This window comes from Pimephales promelas, chromosome 18, assembly GCF_988280905.1.
Source record: "Pimephales promelas chromosome 18, fPimPro1.hap1.1, whole genome shotgun sequence".
In the NCBI taxonomy this organism is placed as follows: domain Eukaryota; kingdom Metazoa; phylum Chordata; class Actinopteri; order Cypriniformes; family Leuciscidae; genus Pimephales; species Pimephales promelas.
In genome coordinates, this window is record NC_142786.1 from 24,030,505 (window position 1) to 24,053,806 (window position 23,302).

At 36.3% G+C, this 23,302-nt stretch overlaps 1 protein-coding gene across 3 annotated transcripts in view; it reads left to right on the forward strand.

Moving 5' to 3' along the window:
- The window catches only part of col16a1 (collagen, type XVI, alpha 1), a 109,983-nt gene that overhangs the window by 25,361 nt on the left and 61,320 nt on the right, over positions 1-23,302 (forward strand). For all 3 annotated transcript variants that reach the window (XM_089123209.1, XM_089123211.1, XM_089123210.1), the window contains exons 2-7: positions 3,353-3,428; positions 3,746-4,153; positions 8,244-8,337; positions 16,101-16,169; positions 16,645-16,762; positions 22,484-22,607. In XM_089123209.1, coding sequence (XP_088979335.1) covers positions 8,262-8,337; positions 16,101-16,169; positions 16,645-16,762; positions 22,484-22,607 — 387 coding nt within the window. In that variant the 5' untranslated portion in view covers positions 3,353-3,428; positions 3,746-4,153; positions 8,244-8,261. The remainder of the gene's footprint in view (positions 1-3,352; positions 3,429-3,745; positions 4,154-8,243; positions 8,338-16,100; positions 16,170-16,644; positions 16,763-22,483; positions 22,608-23,302) is intronic.

A 23,302-nucleotide genomic window follows, 5' to 3' on the forward strand; every position in this document is an offset into this window, starting at 1 on the left:
GACGCAGTTTTCATTTTTATGTCCTGTGCCACATTGTTTAAATAACAAATGGGATTTTATTAAAATAAAATGAAAATGTATATACTTTTGGTAACACTTTATTTTGATAGTCCACTTTAGACATTCAACTAACTGTAAGTAACTTTGCCGCTACATGTCAACTAACTATCATTAGAGTATTAGTAGACTGTCAGCTTAATATCTGCTAACACTTTATTTTGTTGGTCCCCCAACAGACATTTAACTGACTATAAGTAACTTAGCAACTACAAGTCAACCTGTTCTCCTAACCTGAACCCTAACACCTAACCCTAACCTAACAGTCTACTGACAGTCTACTACAGTCTACTAATACTCTAATGACACTTAGTTGACATGTAGTTGAAAAGTTACTTATAGTTAGTAGAATGTCTAAAGTGACTATCGAAATAAAGTGTAACCATACTTTTTAACCACAATTGTTCGTCTTGTGCTGGTCTGCGACACGCCAGGCACTACGTCATCATGTTCGAAGACCAGCACAAGACTAACAATTGTGGTTAAAAAGTGTATTATTTTTGATATATATATATATATATATATATATATATATATATATTTAGAAAATGAACGATCATTACGCTATAGATAAGACCCTATTCCTCAGCTGGAGCCCTTTGAAACTGCATTGATTTGGACTTCAACAATACAAAATAGCGTCACAATACTGGCATCATTTGTGCCTGACCTTTTTGTTCCTTGTCCAATTACTTTTCCCGTTCCATTAAAATTTCATGGATCCATTTGAACGATCAGAAAAACAGTTTCTGTTGAGAGTTTCACATTTGGCAAGGTATATTATCATCTTAAGTGATATGCAAAAAAAAAAAAAAAAACTGTTTACTTTGCAGAGAATAATACAAAAATCACTTTCACAAGGAACTGTAGAACACGCTTTAAACTTATTGATTATTGATTCTCATGCAAAACTGAAAGTGTTGTAATGTTGCATTAGATTGAAGTGCCAGTTAAAAGAAAATACAGAAGTTTATTTATTTATTATTATTTTCAGCAAAGCTGCATCTATTTAAATAAAAATGCTGTAAAAACAGCAATGTTTTGAAATAATTATTGCTGTTTAAAATAACAATATTTTGTTTTGATATATTTTAAAATGTAATTTATTCCTGTGATGCCAAATGTGAATTTTCAGCAGCCATTACTCCATTCTTCAGTGTCACATGATCTTATGCTTAAATAATCTTACCTGATGATTTTTTTATTATCAATTTGGATATCATGTCATGTTATTATTTGATTATATAATATTTTAACAATTTAACAATCAATTTAATGTGCCCTTGCTGAAAAAGACATTAATTTATTTTACTTTCAGCTACATGACAATCAATAATTAATTTTCAATTATTATATTCATTAAACATAATGCCGGCATCCATTTTTTAGACATGCTACCCACAACTTTCTACAGATAGGCCTAATTTAACACAATATTTTGATGTTTTTTAAAGCTCTCCTCCATATTAATATTTCAGAGAGGAAATAATAATAATGATAAACTTTTTGTAGCACACAGATTTATGTACCACTTTTCTGGCATAACGTGCAGTTCAAAGTGTTTTACATAAAATGAAATATTCAAATACCAACCGCATCACATTCAATGAAAACACATGCATCAAACACTGAAACAAAAATTTTCATGATTTATTATTGACTCTTTTATTGTTTTCAAATCAGTTTAGACAATTAATTTTGTTCAAACATAATATTTTGAGTTCCTATTTATTAATTTTGAGTTCCTATTTATTTCTTATTTAAGTTAAACCAACAAAATTTTTATATATATATATATATATATATATATATATATATATATATATGTATATATATATGTATATATATAGGACAGATTCACACAATGTCAAAACATATAGGAGAAAAGAAGAAAGCTATTCCTCCTGACCCTTCTCCTGCTTTAAAGAACATGAAATCGGTGACGAAGCCAGACAGGGGATCATAAAAAAATTGTTTATATGTAGAACCCAGATGGAATATGAATGCAAGTCCTCTCTGTCATAATATTTAATGGTCAAACTGCAGATGAAACGTGTTTTGGCTGTGCTCCACTGCTGCTTATTTGTATCCCCCAGGGTATGTTTCCACAACATAGTTTACATCATATCATCTATATTTTATGTTATGACATATACTGTTCATCATCATTCCAAACAGCACAGCAAAATCACAGAGGGAAACATTGGACTTCATATGGTGAGGCTAACTCAGGAACACAATGCTGCAACATTAATATTTCAAATGGCCCTTCTCTCTGGGATTGATCTGGGATTCATCTCCAATTCAGTGGTCTGTTACATCCTGAACTCTAGATTTTGGACAGTATATCCTATATTAAGACTATAGTCTTGAAGACTTTGGGGCACATGAGGATAGTCAAGCACCTTTTTTCCAGATGTTCTTGTCATTTCTGCAACCACTTACATCCTGTTGTTTAAGCTCCTTTGAACTCTAGAACCAAGTCACTGTGAGAGGGTTGAGTCAAAGGTCATGCCCTTTATAGCAGCCCTCTGCTGCTCAATATTTTACTTGTTCAATAAAAGTTGGGTTTTTAAAGCTGACTTTATCAAGCCACGAACAGTCTACAGAAGTGTTAGACATAAATGATATCCAGGGCTCAGCCCATATCGTGTTGCAAAACAATCAAATTATTTAAACAGGTTTCCCAAATTTAGGATCTTTAATGTCGCAATGAAGGTCTAAGATCAGATATAATTAGGAATTAAAGATAATGAATGATACCCAGAGCCTATTGGTATACAATGATGACAAAGTTCAAATATATGTGTTCTTAATTTTGAATAGACTGCAACCGGTGGATTCTGTTCTAGGATCTGCAACACATTTTCATTAAAAATTTACTTAATTACAATTCATGCAATTGCAATTTGGGAAGTGAAGTTGGGGATGGTTAATTCCTTGAGCATCATAACTCTAGTCTTTTGTGATATCTGCACAAAAGATGCACACAGCCATTGAAAAAAGAAATATATACTGTACTAAGGTAACATGGGTTAAGGTTAGGTTTAAATTCAGGTTAGTACCTACCAAGTTATTGCAATTACTATGTAAATAATGTGGGGAACAGGACTGTAAATAAAGTGCTAGACCTTATTTGTGTAAATTCCGTTCTTATATTCGAAAATCTGCTCTGTTTGCTCTTCTAAACCCTTCAGCAAGTGGATTTCACTGTAAACTATTAAACAGCCAAAGCAAAACATGCCATTTTTCATTTTAAACTTCTGATTATTGTTGACTTTACTGATTTTGACAGCTCTTCAGCTCCAATGGCCCCATGGGTAAAATGTCTAGTGGTTGGCCACTTCAACGTGGATGCTGATGTCCTCCAGGTATTGTTAAACTACTGTTTTCTTCAATACTGTATTCAGATAGGCTATCATACTCTTTTGACATACTGATTTTATACATATTTGGACAACATGGAGAATGTTTTTGGAGAAAGTTATGAATTACCATGAACTTTTATAAGGGTAAGCAACTTATTTCGACGTAGGCTAGTTACAGGAAACAGTTATAATTCGATCCACATGGTTTATAACCAAATCTGAAACAACAAAACCAGGACCAGACGAGTTTTTGCCGTGAACCATATTGATACCGTCAAAACTGTTTCAGCAGTTTGTAATATTTTGCCTTTGGTTTTCAGTCACCGATGACCCGTCTAACCCGCGGCGACCATGACCTCAGATAAGTTCGTCGGAGTCGGCCGTGGAATCATAGTTAAAAAGAGGAATCTAACAAAGCAGGACTTGTGGGAGGCGGCAGAGGAAAGAAAAGCCCGAGGCGCGTTTCCACACTCAACCGGAGCAGATGATGATGTCATTACGCGTATTCTGGAGATTCTCCCAAATCGAGGAACGACGGCGAGGGGAAAGTTTGATAAAACAACTGTGAGGGGAGGGGAGAAAAGAGTTGGGGAAGGAGAACTCCCAGGCAAAAACTTTATCCACGCAGGAGAGGACTCTTGGAAGCTCTTTAAGCAAACTGGATTACACAAGAACAATTTTCTGTGGATTAATGTGGCCATAATTCATTGGATTAACGATCACAGAAGGTAATTTGATGTGTTTTTTTTTTGGTCTGTCATATGGGATATCTTTACGGCGGAGAAGATCCTTGTAAACTCCCAGGGAGATATATTGTAGCCTATAGACTTCAGAGATATTTTTTTTCTTTAGTTGGCTATATAATTAGTATTTATTATTTATTATTAATTTCACTAAAGTTATTAATCAATATACTGCATGCATTCACGCGTTTCATGCCTTGTGGGGAATGCAAATGATAGGGATTTTCATTAAATAGGCTACAATGAGATATTAGTTATAGCCGTATTAATTCGGGCTCCTATTCAAATGTGTTTTATTTTTTTATTTAATTTTGGTGCACGTGCTATCCACACGCAGTTAGTTAAAAAAAAAAAAAAAAAAATCCTTGCACTTTTTACCACTTTGGTTTGTGGTAAAAACTTTTTGACTTGTTGCCCTAACCGTGGCCCCCCAGCGGTAGCGCGAGATTACGCGCGCGCTCAGGTCTTCAGCGCGATTTCTTACTGCGTATATTTTGATTATTTTAACACACACAATACGAAGATAAATATTAATTTGTATATTTGTAACATTTGTATATTTGCATGAATACAAATCACAGCAGTATTGTTTTGAAGTCGTATATAAAATTGAAAAAAGTGCATTAGACAGAATGAGCGCTGCTCTTTCCACACGAACATCTGGACTGAACTGTCACAATAATTTTTAGAATATGATTACATGACATGATCCTGTGATTTTGGAGACGGGAAGGTTTGGAAGCATCTGCATTGTGCAGCTGTGCAATCTCACACTTCTCTCTGATAACTTGTAGGCATTGCAAATACTGCTTGTCATGATGCAGCTTTCAAAGTGTAATCTGAAGGACAGTTCTTTCATGCAACCCTCTGGCAAGGTGCTTTTAAATTTGATACAGACTATAGTTCATTCATGATCCCTTTCAGAAACTTCTCAGCTCACTCACTGTACCACACAGGGATTTTTTTTTTTTTTTTTTTTTTTTCAAAATCAGCCCGTGGGAGTGGAAAAAATGCATGCTCTATATCTGATGGGAAAACCATCTGCTCTACTGCAGGGGGAGACAAGGTGAAGATAAATTTGCAACAGAACTTGTGGACACAGATTATTCCTATTTGGTGAATTTGGCACACATTTCCATTACAAATTTTGATTTAGTTTGATAAACCAGGCTACAAGCAAACCAGTTCCAGTATCCTTGAGTGAGAGAAAGATGCTGCACCAGAAAAAAAAAAAAAAGATAAATGCCCCTTTGAAAAAGAATGATTGCAAAACAGATGTAATTGAAGGTTAAACCATGCCGCAGACATGATTACAAATGCCACAGATCCCATTATAAATCTCTCAGGATTGCTCTCTGCATGTGTTTGAAGTGTCTCTCTAAACCCCAGGTTCCTTTAACCAAATGCTCTGTGCTGAAAATGTGGGTATCTGTGTAGCCTGTCCTACTCGACCCGCTTCGATCGGAGATTTTTACACCAGTTACATTTTTAGCACCTTGGGTTGCCAAAATAGTGATACTTAGATGTATTTATAACCCAGCGATTATAGATGACAGCACCATATAGGCCTGTGTAAAATAGGAATACTGTTTGTCGCTTGTTTGCACTCTTCTGAATAGAGGGAGAGAGTTTAACACTCCCTCTTTCCCTGAGCTCACAGGCTCTGACATGAAAACAACACACTACGCGGCTTCTTGACAGCCTACTTCCTGTCAGCAGTCTGCAAAACAAAATGACTGTAGACATTCTTACAATAGCTCATTAAAGCCCTTGTTTATTAAAAATGCACATTGTCACTTTTAGCCATTCTCTTAGATGGTCCCGAATTATTGTTTTCGCATGCATAGATTGATTGTAACTATCAGTCTTTCATTGGAACTCTATAAATTGTCGTTTGTAGCCCACATACTTGATTCCCTAACTAATGCTTTTGTCATTCCGACTATAGACATTCGCTTCAGATTGCCGGGCACTGAGCCAAGACAGAATGCGAGAGAGACTCTTTCCTTTATCTGTGCGGTCCAGCTGCACGGCAAACAAAGTGAAATGGGAACAAAACAAGCACAAGCTTAAATTTCCATTCCTTTTTCTGTGCGTGGAAGCGAATGGTAATGAGAAATTGCCCAGAGGCATTGAATATAGGTAATGGAATATCTCTGACTCTCTCACCGGAAATGGATGTTGTCTTGTTTACTAGAACACTGTTGATTTTGTGGTTTGAAGAGAGGTAGAGCTTTGTAAATAGCTGAATCGGAATGATACAAACAGACGTGAGGGGAAAGCCATGTGAAAGAAGGTATAGCGTTTCTCATATTTAGGTGATAGTGTATACTCTGGGGTGGTGTTATTTCGCATGACACCTTCACGTTCGGTGTCTCAACTGGTGCAGCGCCTACAGGTGGTGTGACCTCGGTCAGAGGATGCAGAGTAGGTGTTACCTGCACAAACATCACCGACAGGCTGAAATTTACAAGGAAGCCATTAAAGGCAGAGGAGAAGGCCTTGTCCCCCGGGCGTTCTGACTAATACATCATTCTGACAGGTTCATGTCCAGACACGCCACTGAGGGTCACTTTGAGTGAACAGCATGTCTGTAAACAGGGAAGTGAGGTGATGTTGGTTCTGTGAAAACATGTAAACACATATGAGATATACTTCATATTCCGTTTAGTTTCAGTTGTATGTTACAAGCAATTACAGGTGTTGAATCCTTCCATATGCACTGGAAGATAATACACATACATAATTAGTACACACAAAGATACTTTCTTATATTTTATGGCAAGGAAATATGGAATGCTGAAAAACACTATTGCAGTTTCCACAAAAAAAAAAAAAAAAAAAAAAAAAAAACGATGATGATGACGATAATTGTTTCTTGTGCACCAAATCAGCATAACAAAGGATTATGTTGGTGAAAATTACATTTTAAAATAGAAAACTTTGGAAGCTTGTTTTCGCAGTTGCGAGTTATATAGTCAGAATTGTGTGATATAAAGTCGCAATTGCATGCTATAAAGTCAGAATTGTCAGATAAAATCTCGCAATTGCTAGAAATAAACTCAAAATTCTAAAAAAATTCCGCAGAATTGCATGTTTATATCTCACAATTTTATAACATGGAATTTGGAGATATAAAGTCAGAATTGCATGATATAAAGTCAAAAAAAAAAAAAACGCAAAAAAAAAACATAACTTTACATAAATTTATATCACAACTTTAAATCATGCAATTCTGACTTTATATCTCGTAATTCTGAGATAAAAGTTGGAATTATGTTTTTAAATATTTTATCTTTTGGCGGATTCATAAAAGCCAAAATGCAATATGCTCTACTTTTTAATTTCCAGTGTGATGGATGAACCAGAATAAGCTGCATGTTTAATGTTTTTTACGACTTAATTTGTTTGTACACACACACACACACACACACAAAAAGAATTAAACTGCAAATAAACCTTTTATTTCCAAATTAATCTGGACACCTTTTTAAGAATTAAACATGAAATGTAATGAGTTCATGCAGAGTTTGAAACATTTAGAGTGGAATAATGGCTTCTGTTTCACATATTATTATTATTATTATTATTATTATTATTTTAATAGTAGGTAGGCAATATACTGTGCATTATTCAGTGTCCATTGTGGAGAAGCATTGTGTTTCTGTGTATGTGAGAGATGATAATGTTTCTGAAAGGGACAGATGGGCACTGTAATGATAATCATCAAACGTCATGGGTTACAAAGCTTTATTGAAAATGCTTTGGATCATTAGCACATTTTATACTCTAAAAGCACCCATCCAACCTTATAGGCACCATTATTAATCTGCCCTTTAACCACTATATTGATTTTTATGACTGCTCCCACATGCTTTCTTACACTTTCTAGCAATTATTTCGAAGCTGTTTTATTGCAGTCCTATGGTAGTACATGTAAAAGAATAATGGTGCTATGTTAAAAGGCACACACCTTAAGAATGAGCTTATAACATTTCATAACTCATCTGTGTTCTGATGATTTGCATTGGTCTTGGTTTCCCTCTCACCACGTATTCTTTTTTATCATGGTTAGGAGCTGAAGGAGGGAGTCATGAAGGTCATCTGCTCCTCTCTGGTGCTTCTCACCATCTGCTTGGGTCATGGGGGTCGAATGGCATCAGCTGAAGGTAAGAGCCTGGTCACCATCAAAGGATGACTTTGTCAAAGGCTGGTTCAAACAGCTAAGATTCTGTATGTTTAAGTCATACATCTTCCAACATAACACTATAAATATTTAAAAGAATAGTTAAAATCCTGCTATCATTTGCTAACCTGCATGTCGTTCTAAGCGCACATGATTTGATGGAACATAAAAGGAGGCATTTTAACAAGTGTAGCCTGATGGCCGTCATTGCTAGTACTTGTGGAGAATGACTATTTCAAGCTTCAGAAAGCAGGATATCCTTTAAACGCACAATACAAGTTTGTGCACTTCTATATTCCAAGTCTTTACAAATCATACCATAGTTTTGTACTAGAATAAGACCGACATCAAACTAGTGAGCCACCGAGAATGGATAAATTAATCGGTTGAACTCAAGAACCACTTTGATTCATGAACAAAGCATTCAGAATCAAAGCAAGTAGCCAGATAAAGGGATTGACAGAAAATTCATTTATGAATCATGTGTCACAGCCTCTCTCAAGAACTCATCTAATAGAATTGAAGCAGATGTCAATATTTATTATTTTCCTCTGTCATATGGCTTCTGTAGACTTGGAACAGTTTTTGGGCCACTTTTATTATGCTTTGTTGTATTTTTGCTTGATAAAGCTTAGCAGTCAGCATCATAGTTGCATGAAAAAGAGCATTTTGCGTTTCACTGAAAAAAATACACTGAAAGTCATAAGTTTTGAACAACATGAAGGTGAGTAAATGATGCCAGAAGCTTCATTCGTTGGTGAACTAAGAGAGCAAGTTGATGGATCTTGAAGAGGAAGTATATACTGTGTCATATTACAAATGAATCTGAATGCCTGACTACATTTCATTGGCTAACTGAATCCACTCTTTAGTGGAAACCTTCTATGCATAGGCCTACTGCTAAGTGCTAAACACTGTATCTGCATGCCTACTAGCCATTACATTTACATTTACATTTGTTCATTTAGCTGACGCTTTTATCCAAAGCGACTTACAATTGCTGTTTATGTCAGAGGTCGCATGCCTCTGGAGCAACTAGGGGTTAAGTGTCGTGCTCAGGGACACATTGGTGTCTTAAAGGAGTAGTTCACTTTTGAAAAAAACTTTTGCTGATAATTTACTCACCCCCATGTCATCCAATATGTCCATGTCTTTCTTTCTTCAGTCGAAAAGAAATTAAGGTTTTTGATGAACACATTCCAGGATTTTTCTCCATATAATGGACTTCAATGGGAACCAGACGGTCCAAGGTCCAAAAGACAGTTAATAAAAGTTTCAGATGCAGCTTCAAATGTCTTTAAACGACACCGGACGATGAATAAGGGTCTTATCATGCGAAACGATCGGTTATTTCAAAACTTATTCCAAAAATGTAACTTTTCTAACGACAAATGCTAGCCTTGCTCTATTCTGTGAGGCGCGTTTGTAACGTCACGTAATACGTAATTACGTTCAAAAGGTCACGGGCGACGTAGCCGGAAGTACAGAGTCAGTGTTTACAAGTTGAACGCATAGGTTGAACATGCAAACTAACTCAAACGCCGTTTACAAAAAAAAAAAAAGGAATTAAAAGTTAAAACAATGATGTCGGACGATTTTGATTCTGTACTTCCGGCTACGTCGCCTGTGACCTTCTGAACGTAATTACGTATTACGTGACGTTACAAACGCGCCTCATAGAATAGAGCAAGGTTACAGAATTATTCACAGAATAACCGATCGTTTTGCATGATAAGACCCTTATTCATCGTCTGGTGTCGTTTAAAGACATTTGAAGCTGCATTTGAAACTGTTATTTACCGTCTTTTGGACCTTGGCCTGTCTGATTTAACCTGGCCCTAGCCAGATGAATTTCGCTCCGCCTAGCTCCACTCATCCATCTGGAACCGATCTATTGAAATGGCGTTTCAGAAGGCTGGGCCTTATCAAAAATCCTTGCATATGATTGGATAAGCCACTTGTCTGTCATCTTTATCGACGTGCTATTTCAACCACTCACACCGAAGCCAACCCGTGATGCTGATGAGAGCGACGCAACTGAAATATTAGGAAATATTAAATGAAACAATATTAGGTAGATTGGACAACACGGATGAAATAGCAGCATCAATGTTAACGCTTGCTTCCTCGATGCGAGCCGCCATTGTTGTCTGAATCACAGTCTCATGGTCGCTTCTCCACTACGTCACATCTATGAAACTCCCGCCCTGCGTCCTGATTGGCTAAGCTATAAAGTTGGTTGGAGAAATCACTCTCAATGGAAGAGGTTCCAGATGGATGTGAGTGAAGCTAGGCGGAGCTAAACGGAACGACATTCATCTGGCTAGGTCCAGGTTATGTCTGATTCCCATTGAAGTCCATTATATGGAGAAAAATCCTGGAATGTTTTCATCAAAAACCTCAATTTCTTTTCGACTGAAGAAAGAAAGACATGGACATCTTTGATGACATGGGGGTGAGTAAATTATCAGCAAAAGTTTTTTTCAAAAGTGAACTAATCCTTCAAGCCCCTTTCACACAGCGTGTTGATCCCGTGTTGAACGCCTTTTGTGTGAATGCAAACACAACCCGGGATTGATACCGGCATCGATGCCGGGTTTTGGGACCTAGTAACATTGCCGCAAACAGTCAGGGAACACGCGCTGTGTGAACAAAAGCCAGGACCAATGCCGTAAGGGGTGTGTCATAGTGATGACGCTTGTGCCATCGCGTGACTCTGTTGCTCTTAGAAGAAAGTTTGTGTTCGTCATCAACAAAGAAAGGACGAACAAATGTCTGCAAACTGGAACAAAGCAGAGACTAGGAGCTCCTCACTATCCGCGATGAAGCTTTGTGGAACGGTAGGCCTATGCGTGACTGCGCGTACATGTTTTCGACGCGTACGTTACACATCTCATCCTGACATCATGTGTCTTTACGGGTTGTGTGTGAATGCACTCACAGATCCCGGCAAATGGTGTGAATTAACTGTGTAAATCAAACAATCCCGGGACAAATGCCGGGTCACATTATCCGTGTATTTTCCGGAATCTCTGTGTGAAAGGGGCTTTACAGTGGATTCGAACCCGGGTCTCTCACACCAAAGGCATGTGTCTTATCCACTGTGCCATCACCACCCCAGCCAAACTTGTGTTAACCCAAAGTACTCAATGTTCTTTATTTTACAATTTCCTTTCAAACTTTTATAATGTCTGGTATTACTTAAAATAAAATAAAAAGCAGGAGGAAACTCGTGAAAGAACAAGGACCTGTGGAAAATGGCTCAGCGTTTTAAGGGTGATTCCATGCCTTGTTCTCTAGACTTGCAGGGCTGTGTCTCAAAAATGTGGTAATGGAAATTTGGAACTTTTTCATCTTCACCCTTCATACAGCAGAATGGAGTTGTAAGAGGAGGCCCCTCAGAATTGATACTTTGACATTTCTTTCCACGTCATTTTATATACTTAGTGTAACTAGGCTCATTTTTAAGAAGTTTCAGAAGTTTTGAAGCCCTTTAGAAACTACTGGCTTGTGGTTTCATTCAAGACTGGTTTGTGCCCTAATGATGTTAGGAAACATGAGAATCCCTGCTTGTTTTGAGGCAGAATCTCCAGTTTAAACAATGTAAGGACTTGCTTGTTATCATTCATCACATACTAGTACATGTTGTTTTTGCACTTTTGCTTGTTAGGCTCTTTTCAAGCAGGGTCTCTGTGGGGTTTCGGGCAGGAGTGAGAGATGTCAACACCAGTCTTTTATTTTATTATATAATGAATAGAGGTGAATGCAGAAATGAAGAGGTTTATATGCTAATATTTCAGTAGATGTTTGCCTACATTCAGCCAGACTTAAGTTATTATAATAATAAGATAAGCAGCATGCAGCATAAATATTAGCATATGAACCTCTATTCGTTAGTGCTTCATATTCCAAAAATATTGTCGATTGATAATGATTATACGGTCTTTCTGTTTAATGCTAAACCTCCTTTTAAACATCAGTCAAGTACTGTGCCAGACTTGATTGATAACTTCAATCAAACCATATTTGGTCATTGTTAAAGTTATCATGAAATCAAAATGGATGATGTTTACTTCATGCATGCTCTAAGATATAATAGCTTGCTCTTGTAGATGATTCATATGACTTTTGTATGACTTTTTCCCTTATGCATATTTTGTTCTTATTGCACAATTTACCCTTTCATCACCATGAAAGTCTATGCTCAGAAGTGTTGCACGATTGCTTTAGCTAACAAGCTAACCCCCAAAAAACATTTTCCCATAGTCAGCCACATAATTACCCTGGGCTTTGATAGTAGATTTCCTGGATGTCTTTGCTCACCCCCAGCTGTGTAAATCCCCAACTGAATTTTTTCCTTAATGAGTTTCTCCAGGCCAATTTTGGGACCTAAAACTATACAATAAACAAGACGCAAGCAGGGACAAATACAGCAGAGGCTGTGGGAGGGAATCTGGAGAAGGGTAAGACATATATGAGCTTTCCAGATAACTTACTGAATCCAGGAAAGGTGATATGTTTTTTGTTCCTTCCAAAATTGTTCTTACCCTCTTTAAAATGAATGTATTTTTATAGTTCATGCTTTTGGAAAGTGAAGGACTTTGATGAAGAACCTCAAAAGAGAAATGGTGAAGCAGCTTACAGCTATACGTAGCTCTAAATTAAAAGAGTGCTGACTCTGAACGTATGAAATCCTAAACCCCAGAAACGTACCCTCCACTTCAAACTCCATAGCCCTGTCTGCAATGCTTGATGACGTGTCTGTTCTCCATGCATTTGAAATGCACCTCTCCTCCCCCTGCGTTCAACTTTCCATCATTGCCTCGGGAGCAAGAGCCGCCTCCAGCTTTCCTATCTCCTCCCTGACATCTCCGCATCTTAATCCCGCCTTTTTGCTGTGTGAAAGTTGAGGGGCTTTGTAGAACCTAGAAGAAAAGGGATTTAGCCGAGTCTGTCTGATTTCAAAAAGTGAAAATGCGATGAATTAAATTCTTTATCTGACAGATACGTTTTTGTTGGAGACATTTTTCTCCCTATCTGTATCTGCTGAGTTGGCTGTGGAGAGATTCAGGTGTTGTAGATTTAAAAAGAGCTCTTTGTAACTTGACAGCGCAAGAAAACGAGTTGGAAAACCCATCAGCTGCTCTACTCTGCCACTAGAAGCTCAACGACGAGACGGCTCTGAGCGGCTTCTCTATTTTATTGCTGGAGTTTCTCATACTCATCTAATCTCTGAATCTTCTAAGTGACAGTTCCCTACCCTGCAGTAACTTGCTAATGCACTTTGATTGATGTACGTGTCTTTGAGCCAATCAAACCATGCTGATTAAAAACTCTTCAAGTCTCAGACACATCTGACATGCTTCTTCACAGAGAAAAAAAGTTTCTAAACTGAACTTTCCAGTGTTTGTGGATCATGAAAAAAACATATTTTTGGCTAATGATCAGTATCGTTTAATAGAAGCAATTATTTTCACTTTTGTTTAAAACTGTCGATGATCAGGCCGATTATATCCTGTCAATCAAAAGGGGGCAGAAAGGTGTGTGAGACTGCATACTGTGAAGAAAATGTCTCTTTTTGAATTAGAGCTGTCAACTTTAATGCAACAATGTTGTATAATTATAATTATGTGTTCAAACAGCAATGTTAAATTTAATTAATTATTTAAATTATTATTTTTTTTTTTGCTAGCAAACTCTATTTGACCCTATGAATCACCCATAGTTCAATCCAGAGTTGCCAGGACTACTTGATATTTCTTAGTTCTGATAAGAAAAAAAAAAGTTTCAGCTTTCAGATTTTGTCAATTTTATCACAAAATTCTACCAATAAATGGCATTTTGACGCTCTTAAATGTGACGTGATCACTGTAGCACCTCAGTTTAATATCGCAATGACCTCTGGGAATTACAATATCCGATATTCACTGTTTGTTAGTTATCCATAAAAAACATTACATATTAGCTTATTTACTTAATTATATATGTATATGTTAATACATTTTTCATGGAGACAAGTGTTTATGTAAACTACCTAATGTGCAACTGAGTTGTAATAAAATATTTCAGTTTTTATTTGTGTAATATATATACCTGAACAAACATACAAAGCAGTTGACTAGTTCGGCTTTAAAACATAGTTAGTATATACCAAATGAGAGTGATCTCTGTAGTTCACAGCATTAGTTTTGAGTTTTTCTCTTTAAAGGGGTAATGAACTGGCTTTTTAAATTGTATTATATTGTTGTCTGAGGCCAACTTATGACGTTCGCTTGGTTTTTGCATTCAAAAACATCAAAATGAATAAGTAATAGGCTATTTTCTACCCTAGTTTTGAGCCTAGCTCAAAAACGCTCGGTTTTTATGGGCGTCTCGCACTGAAGACTTGGAAGTAAACGCCCACTGCTGCGAGTGGATAACATTTTTGCATATTATAATGAGTTTCAACTCACCTCGTCGGTGTACGTGGGGAAAAATTGTTTTGAAAACGTCCAATGTTGTAAAATGGCAACTGGAATGATTCGCCCCTACATGTTCGACCCAGAATCCGTGTGTTGCACAATTCCTGTCAAATCCAATATAGACGGCACAGCACCGTTCTTTACTTTTAATCGGTCTGCAAATCCAGTCTTGTTGACAAAACAATCCTCAGTGAAATGAAGTGAACAGACGGACAATGTTTTACCCTCATCAGCTGGAACGTCATTAAAAATAAAGTTTAAACATGCAGTCCTATTGGAATCCAGAGGAAGCTTATGCAGCGACTGTCTTCTTCCACAACCAGGCGCTGCACAACATTTTGTATTGATCTGTAGCTCAATCCAGTTTGTCATCATGAGGTCGGCCTATGTTATTTAGCTATACGTGTAATGCGCGAATCGGTGGGCGGGGCTAAATCGGCCGTGTTGAAGGCGTTGAAGTAGGCGTTGATCTTCTTCTGCGGGGGTGGTGTTTTATCCTCTTTGACGTCATAGTTCCCAACTTTGAAAAAAACGAGTCGTTTGCTGAGCCTGGTGTCAATAAAAGCTTTTATTGGACTTACAATGACATTTTCAGTTCTGGCCTCTTAATGGCCTCATGATGGCCTTAGATGTAAAAAGCTTAAGGAAAATTTGATTTCTCAGTTCATCACCCCTTTAAGGAAAACAAAATCAGTATCAGTATCGGCAGATATCATTCTGAATAATGTGCTGAATAAATCGTATCGGCGGATAAATTTAGTATTAGAATATCTCTAACACGGAGTGATAATGCCAATGTTATTTACATAAACTTTTGTGCAACTACTGTGGAACTTTATTACTTTTTTTTTTTTTTTAAATGGATAGTGATCCTTGGTGTTTAAGGTCAGTTGTCTACTTTCAGGTTTATTTATATGTTAAACATACGTAAGTTCAAGTTTAAGTTAAAAATTTGTTTGATTGGATGAACTTTGTTAGATCTTTTCCATATGTTGCCCATCAGTTGAGAGTGTTGCAGACCACCTGTCATTGTCTTTGCCACAGTGAGGTGAGATTGGGAGAGTGATTCCCCCAGAGAAAAGCAAGTTATTTTTAGCCCCATTTATATGTGAGGTGGTGTCTGTCTCAGACCATCTTTGAATGGCTCAGCTTATTCACATCATGTTCAGGACTAAGTTTTGACAGGACACTTCATGTTGCTTGTACATGTTATTTTTTTTGCAAAACCTTTCACAATTGGCATGACAAGATCTGCTGCAACTTGACTGCTTCTCTGTTTCTGCAGGTGTCAGCTGCCCGTCCATACAAGTAGAAGACTGGAAGTTTCCCCAAGCTGCCAGACACAACATCACAGGTAAAGACTGCTGCTTAATTCATTAAAGTTGCCAAAAATGTAAATTCTGTTACATACTCATCCTCAAGTCATGCCATCCAAAGTGACTTAAAATTGCTAGATATGTCAGAGGGCACACGTCTCTGGAGCATCTACGGGTTTGGTGTCGCAGTGGATTCGAACCCGGGTCTCTCACACCAAAGGCATCCATCTTATCCACTGCGCCATCACCACCCCATATTATGTAAATGAATTGCCATCTGTAATCATTCCAGTCTTTTTATACACTTAATAAAAGTTCAACTGCCCAGTCTAAGGAATAGACTCTGTCTATGTCTTAGATATAGATACTTACAGTATTAAGATTCCTCCTTTGGCCTTACATGAATTAAAAACTGCCACCACAGAGATGATACATAGCGTAGGACTTGTCAAATAGCAGCCCGATTTTCGTTAGCCTGTGGAGTGGTAAATGGATTGATCGTCTGATCTGCAGGTTTCAATCTGGCGCGCAGTTTCTCCCTGCTGAAGAACAGCGAGGTCAAGAAGATCCGAAATCTGAGAGGGCCTGTCATCCTTCGCCTTGGGAAAGTCCAACTCATCCAACCTACAGAGTAAATGTTTTACCTTTCCTCTTCTTATTTGCCGTATCTATTTTTACTCAGAGTTTTGGACAGAGGGAACGGTTATTTCCATCTTTTTCTGTGAACCTTTAGGGTCTACTATAGAAAAAAAAAACTCTGACTATAGAGTCTGTTCATCCTCTAAAAGCAATACAGTTCAATAAGATATAATTGCAAGACTACCCAAGTATTAGCAGGTCAGTACAAGCCTTAAATTCCTGGCTGTTGACTGTTATTTGGTTTAACATTTACAGGAGCATCATGAAATAATCACAATAATGTCACCAGAGAGATTTTGACTTCCTCCTTTCTTTCGTCCATCTCTCTGCAAATAAACATTTCAGCAGATTACATGCTGCTTTGTGCTTTTACACAGAAACGCTGTTAAATGTTTTATTAACACTAACTTTAAGTGCTTTTGGTGAGACCTCAAGCCACAGTAACAATCCGTTGCAAATGATTTTATTGAGCCGCACATAAATGAAAAATGTCAGTGATATAAGCTAACGGGTTCTGTTTACTCTTAGTTCTCTGGTACTTTGTGTTGGGATGAGAAGTTCATTTTGCATTGGTTTAGACTACACATCAGGATCCTTTTTAGAATTTCCTGTTATCCTTTTCTCATGTAGACTTAACAGAAATGAGAGCTTGAGTTTTTGAGCCAAATAGGTCAGAAGAGTAATACTGAAGCTTTTCTGCTGGACTGTAGAGCTTTTTATACTCTTTTTGTACTTGATCTGTCCTCAATCTGCAGTGCATACAGTACAATATATCATGAATTCACTCTCTGTCACACACACACACACACACACACACACACACACACACACACACACAAAACAACGTCCTTCAAAAGCTCTATTTGGACAGGAGAACTTCTTTTTCCTGAGGAGGTTAGAAAACTTTGTTGTACAGGCTAACTATCAGATTTATATCTCATGCTAATCGAATAAGTGCTAATAGAATAGTATTAATCCTATAACAATCTTCTATCATTTTTTTTTTTTAGGAAGATATGGTGACTTGACTACAAAGTGGGACATATTCTGATCATTTAAATTCGTTTTAAATAAAATTAAGCTACATTGGTCAAAGTGGGATATATTCTGATCATTTAAATTAGTTTTAAATTAAATTTAGCTACATTGGTTTCATCACATTCTATGGGATGCTTGGATACATAATGTACTAGTTATTTAGTATTCAGATGTTTAGATGTGTGATCTTTTTTTTTTCTCTAATAGTGTTTGAGCAGCTGTTTATCTCCCCGTCATAAGATGATAGCTGTTCTCTGTCACTCTCTTTAGTGAAAGCAGCTTGGTAGTTGCAAATAAACATGAGGAGTTGATGCAGCTTATCTTTGTGCTGATGGTGCATTGCAAAAAATGTTACTTAAAGGTTAGGAATTTGAATCCAGATGTTTGGAAATCTGGCGAGACCATCAACTCATCTCTTAAGTCCCAATTTCTGCATTTGCCTTTGCAGCGATATACTGTTAATGAACATTGAGACGCTGTCCACGATGCTAAGAGTGACACTTTAAATGAATATGTAAATATGTGCTGTGCACTTTCCTCTCAATAACAAAATAAACACACAACAAAATGACAGCAGTGAGAAAGCAGCAGCGATTAATAAAGCATTTAATCGTAGTGATGTGGATATGTTTGCACCAGTTCTACAATTTACCGTTCATTCAAAAATACACTGTTTACTTTTGCTCAGCACTTTTGCTGATAATTTACTCACCCCCATGTCATCCAAGATGTCCATGCCATTCTTTATTCAGTCGAAAAGAAATTAAGGTTTTTGATGAAAACATTCCAGGATTTTTCTCCAAATAATGCACTTCAATGGGAACCAAACGGTTCAAGGTCCAAAAGACAGTTTCAGTATAAACTGCAAACTGTTCAAAGGGCTTTAAACGATTCCAGATGATGAATAAGGGTCTTATCAAGTGAAAGGATCAGTCATTTAAAAAAAAAAAATGACAAAGTTTAAGTTTTATAAGCTCAAATGCTCGTCTTGCTCTGTTCTGTGACGAACTCTCCTGTTCGAACTCGTTCCTTAAAATCAACAAAACTTGTTCCGAGTCATTTGGTTAATTCAACGAACAAAATGAAAGAATTGACTCGGAAAAAGATTTGTTCATTTGGATGAACGAGTTCGAACAGGAGAGTCACACAGTACAGTGCAAGCCAAGCATTTGTGCTTATAAAACTTAAACTTTGTTATTTAAAAAAAAAAAAATCGTTTCGCTTGATAAGACCCTTTTTCATCGTCTGGAATCGTTTAAAGCCTTTTGAACAGTTTGGACTGAAACTGTCTTTTGGACCTTGAAACGTTTGGTTCCCACTGAAGTGCATTATATGGAGAAAATCCTGGAATGTTTTCATCAAAAACCTTAATTTCTTTTCGACTGAAGAAAGATTGACACATCTTGGATGACATGGGGGTGAATAAATTATCAGCAAAAGTTTTTTTATAAAAGTGAATTACTCCTTTAATAGTTTGATTATAAAGTACATGTAAGACTAAAGACTATAGATCAGGCTATGTGAAACTTAAGTTTGAATTAAACCTTTTACTTTGCTTGACACATTGACATTACAATGTGATTGAATGGAAGAGAGGTTCTCGTATGTGCGTAAACGTCATATCCTTCTGATTTTTCTGGCAAAGTCCTTCACAAAAAACTCAGTGAACAGGCTTTCATAGACAACCTTGAAGTGGGGTAAGTCTTTTTTTTAACGTTTTGCTACAAGATGTTCACACATTGGAAATAAAAAAAAAAGTTTTCTTACATATAGCACATTTAAACTAAAAAAGTGTGAATTACTAATATATGTTTTCAATTTTTTTTATATATATAGTTTCCAAAATTCTTTCTTTCTCAATGTCATATCTCTTTTAGCTGCACTTAGGTGTCTTTTGGTTGAAAGTTGTACGGTTTGACCTTCGGAAAGATACACATACACACAGGCATACCCAAATCCCCCCATCATCAGGGAGTTCCTCTCTAAGAATGGGTTTTCCAGAGCCCCAGGTGATTTCCCCATTAGAAAGTGAAACCTGAGCTCTTTTTCTCCTGCTCTAAATCTCATCTCTCAGCCATAGAGAGAGAGAGAAAGCAAGAGTATGCACTTGAAACTCACTCGACATGGCTGGCTTACTGCAGCGGGAGAGAGAGAAACAAGATACTTCCTACATAAATGCGCTCCTATATTCTCTTACTATGAGATAAAGTGCAATGTAAAGTCTTGTCAGCTGATCTCTGATATGTGATAGCTGCAGATGGTGTATAAATTGTTCGGCCACCTTTGTGTTAGTCATTCTCTAAGCTTAGACTTGGCCTGTAATAGAACTGTCTACCTCTTGCTTTTCTTTATCTAGGATTTCACCTCACCTGGGAGAGAGAGATTGAGTGTGTTTACACGTGTCTTTGTATTTGTGTTCGAGAAGAAGTACAAATAAATTTAGGGGGTTGATAAGAATAACAGATAATCAGAAGCTTGTTGTGGCTAATCCTGATAATGAAGCATTCTGCATGTCTAGCTAATTAGCTAATTAATTAACTCACTGGACAAATACTTTGTTGTTTAAAAGCACTGTTCTTTACAATTGATATAGACAAAATGACACATTATTTTTAATTAGCAAACAAATTTGAAATGTTCTGTTCATGAAAAATGCTCACAATAACCATAACAGGATTTGTTGAAAAACCATACAAATCACAATATGTTTTTATCATTGGAAAGGCCTGCAACAAGCGTGTTTGTTTTATTCACATACTGGACACCACCATTCAAAAGTTTGAAGTTAGTAAGGTATTTGAATGTTTTTGAAATAAGTACTACATTTATTTGTTTAAAAAATATACATGATATTTTTTTTTTTTTTATATTCTGTTTTAAAGTGAAAATTATTCCTGAGATGGCGAAGCTGAATATTCAATACCCCAGTCTTCAGTGTCACATGATCCTTCAGAAATCATTTTAATATTCTGATTATGCGGCTCCATTCGGCCAAGACCAAACACATCAACATTGTTCTATCTATTACCATGCCAAACAATCAGAGAATAGTCAAGAGACAGAAATTTATTTTTTCATTTTTGATCGATTTAATGAATTTTAATTTATTATAGAAAAAAAAAAAAACTAAAACGTGTGAACTTTAGTGTGCTCTTTATGAGTTTAGTAGAGTAATTACTCGGGTTGTCAAACGATTAATCGCATCCAAAATAAAAGTTTGTTTTTACATAATATATGTGGGTGCACTGTGTATAATCATTTTATATATATATAAATGAAGAGTTCAGATGCAAAAGCCTCTAAGTGCTATTTGAAATTTTCTTCTAAAATGATCATTTTTATCAAGCTTGTATATTCAAGTTCAGTAATTTCACTTAAATGACAATTAATAGGTAATCCTCATTGCAATTTAATTGAAATTACTTAACTTAAATATACAAGCCTGATAAAAATTATCATTCTAGAAGAAAATTTCAAATGGCACTTAGAGGCTTTTGCATCTGAACTCTTCAAATACACACACATGCTTGTATATATTTAATAAATATTTTCCTGTATATACTGTATATAGATTTATATAATTTATATTATATATAAATATAAATATTTTATATATAATTTTTTTTTTTTTTAAATATAGATGCATGTGTATGTATATATATATATATATATATATATATATATATATATATATATATATACACAGTGCACCTACATATACAGTATTATGTAAACAAAAACTTTTATTATGGATGCGATTAATCGCGATTAATTGTTTAAATAATTGATTAATTGTTGCTAATATAAAATGCTGATTTTTAGCTCGTCGCTAATATTAACCCAAGGCTCGTCTGTAAGTAAATATCTTCTAGATTCTCATACGTCCATTGTTTTAAAAATGACGCATGCGGCGTTTCAAAAGCTTTAAAGCAATTTTAAAAACAAAATTATTTTAAAGGCCACACTTACACACCGTGCACATGAGGCTTTTTATTTCTTACGCACATATTATATAAAAGAAAATGCAGCAATGTAATCCCGCCATATGCATTCCATATTAATAACTGAAAATTCCTTGTTACTGGCGACCAATATATCATGCACTTCTATTCTATAAAGTGTCTCAGACCTGCTATCTCTAATAATGAAATGAAAAATCATTAATCTTTGATTTATTATGGCCCTTTCAGTGGAGTAGTTTTGTTCAGTAATATCAACAAGAAATCTTTGAAAACAATGTTTACCTTGTCCTCACCCCCAGTCATAACAAGTTTCATCCTGTGCCATCTCTCTCTCTCTCTTTCTAGTGCTTAGGCCTGATTTCATTTTTCCTTAAGGAGGACAGCCTCACTGTTATTACTTTGCAGCACTTGAGTCTGTGTGTGTATTTGGGATGGTAAACACATTCCTGGAGTTTGTCTGCCCTTGACCCACCAAGAGCCAAGCAAACTGTTTATCTAGAGAGAGAAAGAAGCCGAGAATGAAGATGAGGATTGCTGAGCTGCATTTTTCTTCAAAATTAGTGTCAGGGGTTATCCCACTATCTGTATCCACAGCACCATTAATACACACTGCTGCTACCATTCAGACTGATTCTGTACTATTACAACCCACCTGCTCCACATTTATTTGTTTGTTCGTGTGCTGCAGTCTAATCACACGCTTGTCTCCTCAGTCAAGTATTTCCTCATGGACTTCCAGAGGAGTTCACCCTGGTCTTCACCATGTTGCTGAAGAAGAAATCTTTGAGAGACAACATTTACCTGTTCCAGATATCCGATGAGCGCGGGTATCCTCAGGTGTGTGTCCCCCTCTTTCCCCCTCAAGTCTGTAGATTTGTGTCTTCAGGAAGTGATAATTTAGGGCAGAATGCTAAATCATAAAATTCTAATCGCTGATTATTTGTTAGATGTTATTATTTTATGTCAGACTGAGTGATGCAGAAGGTAGCACACATGTATAGTATCCTTGTATCCTGTTTTTAGTAAAATATATTTCAATTTAATAGCAAGCTAGTGCTTGATTATTATGCTACAGCAAAAAACTAACACTATGTTTTGAATACAAACTCTGTTTTGAGTTATTGTATTTTTATGTGAGAAATTTGGCTTTGGCACATAAATAAAAGATGTTAAACTTAAGTACAAAAATTAGGGATGTCAATTTTCACAAATTCCCATGATTGATCGTCATTTAACGATCAATTAATTGATTAATCGTTAGCATTACTGCAAATGCTGCTCAAAAAGCTATGTTCCTCACCAAATTAATAAGAATGGTTTTTAATCTAAATAAAGGGTTAGTAAGATTGTAAAATGTTTTGATGTGATTTATGGCATCTAAACCCAAATAATTCACAATGTTTTATTTCAATATTGTTCTCTTTGTAATCTTGTGTAATATGACAGTTCCAAAAGTCATTATTAGTTGTGAATTGCATGTCAATTCTTAACCAAATGTAACACAGTCTCATCCCAAAAAGTCATATAACTGA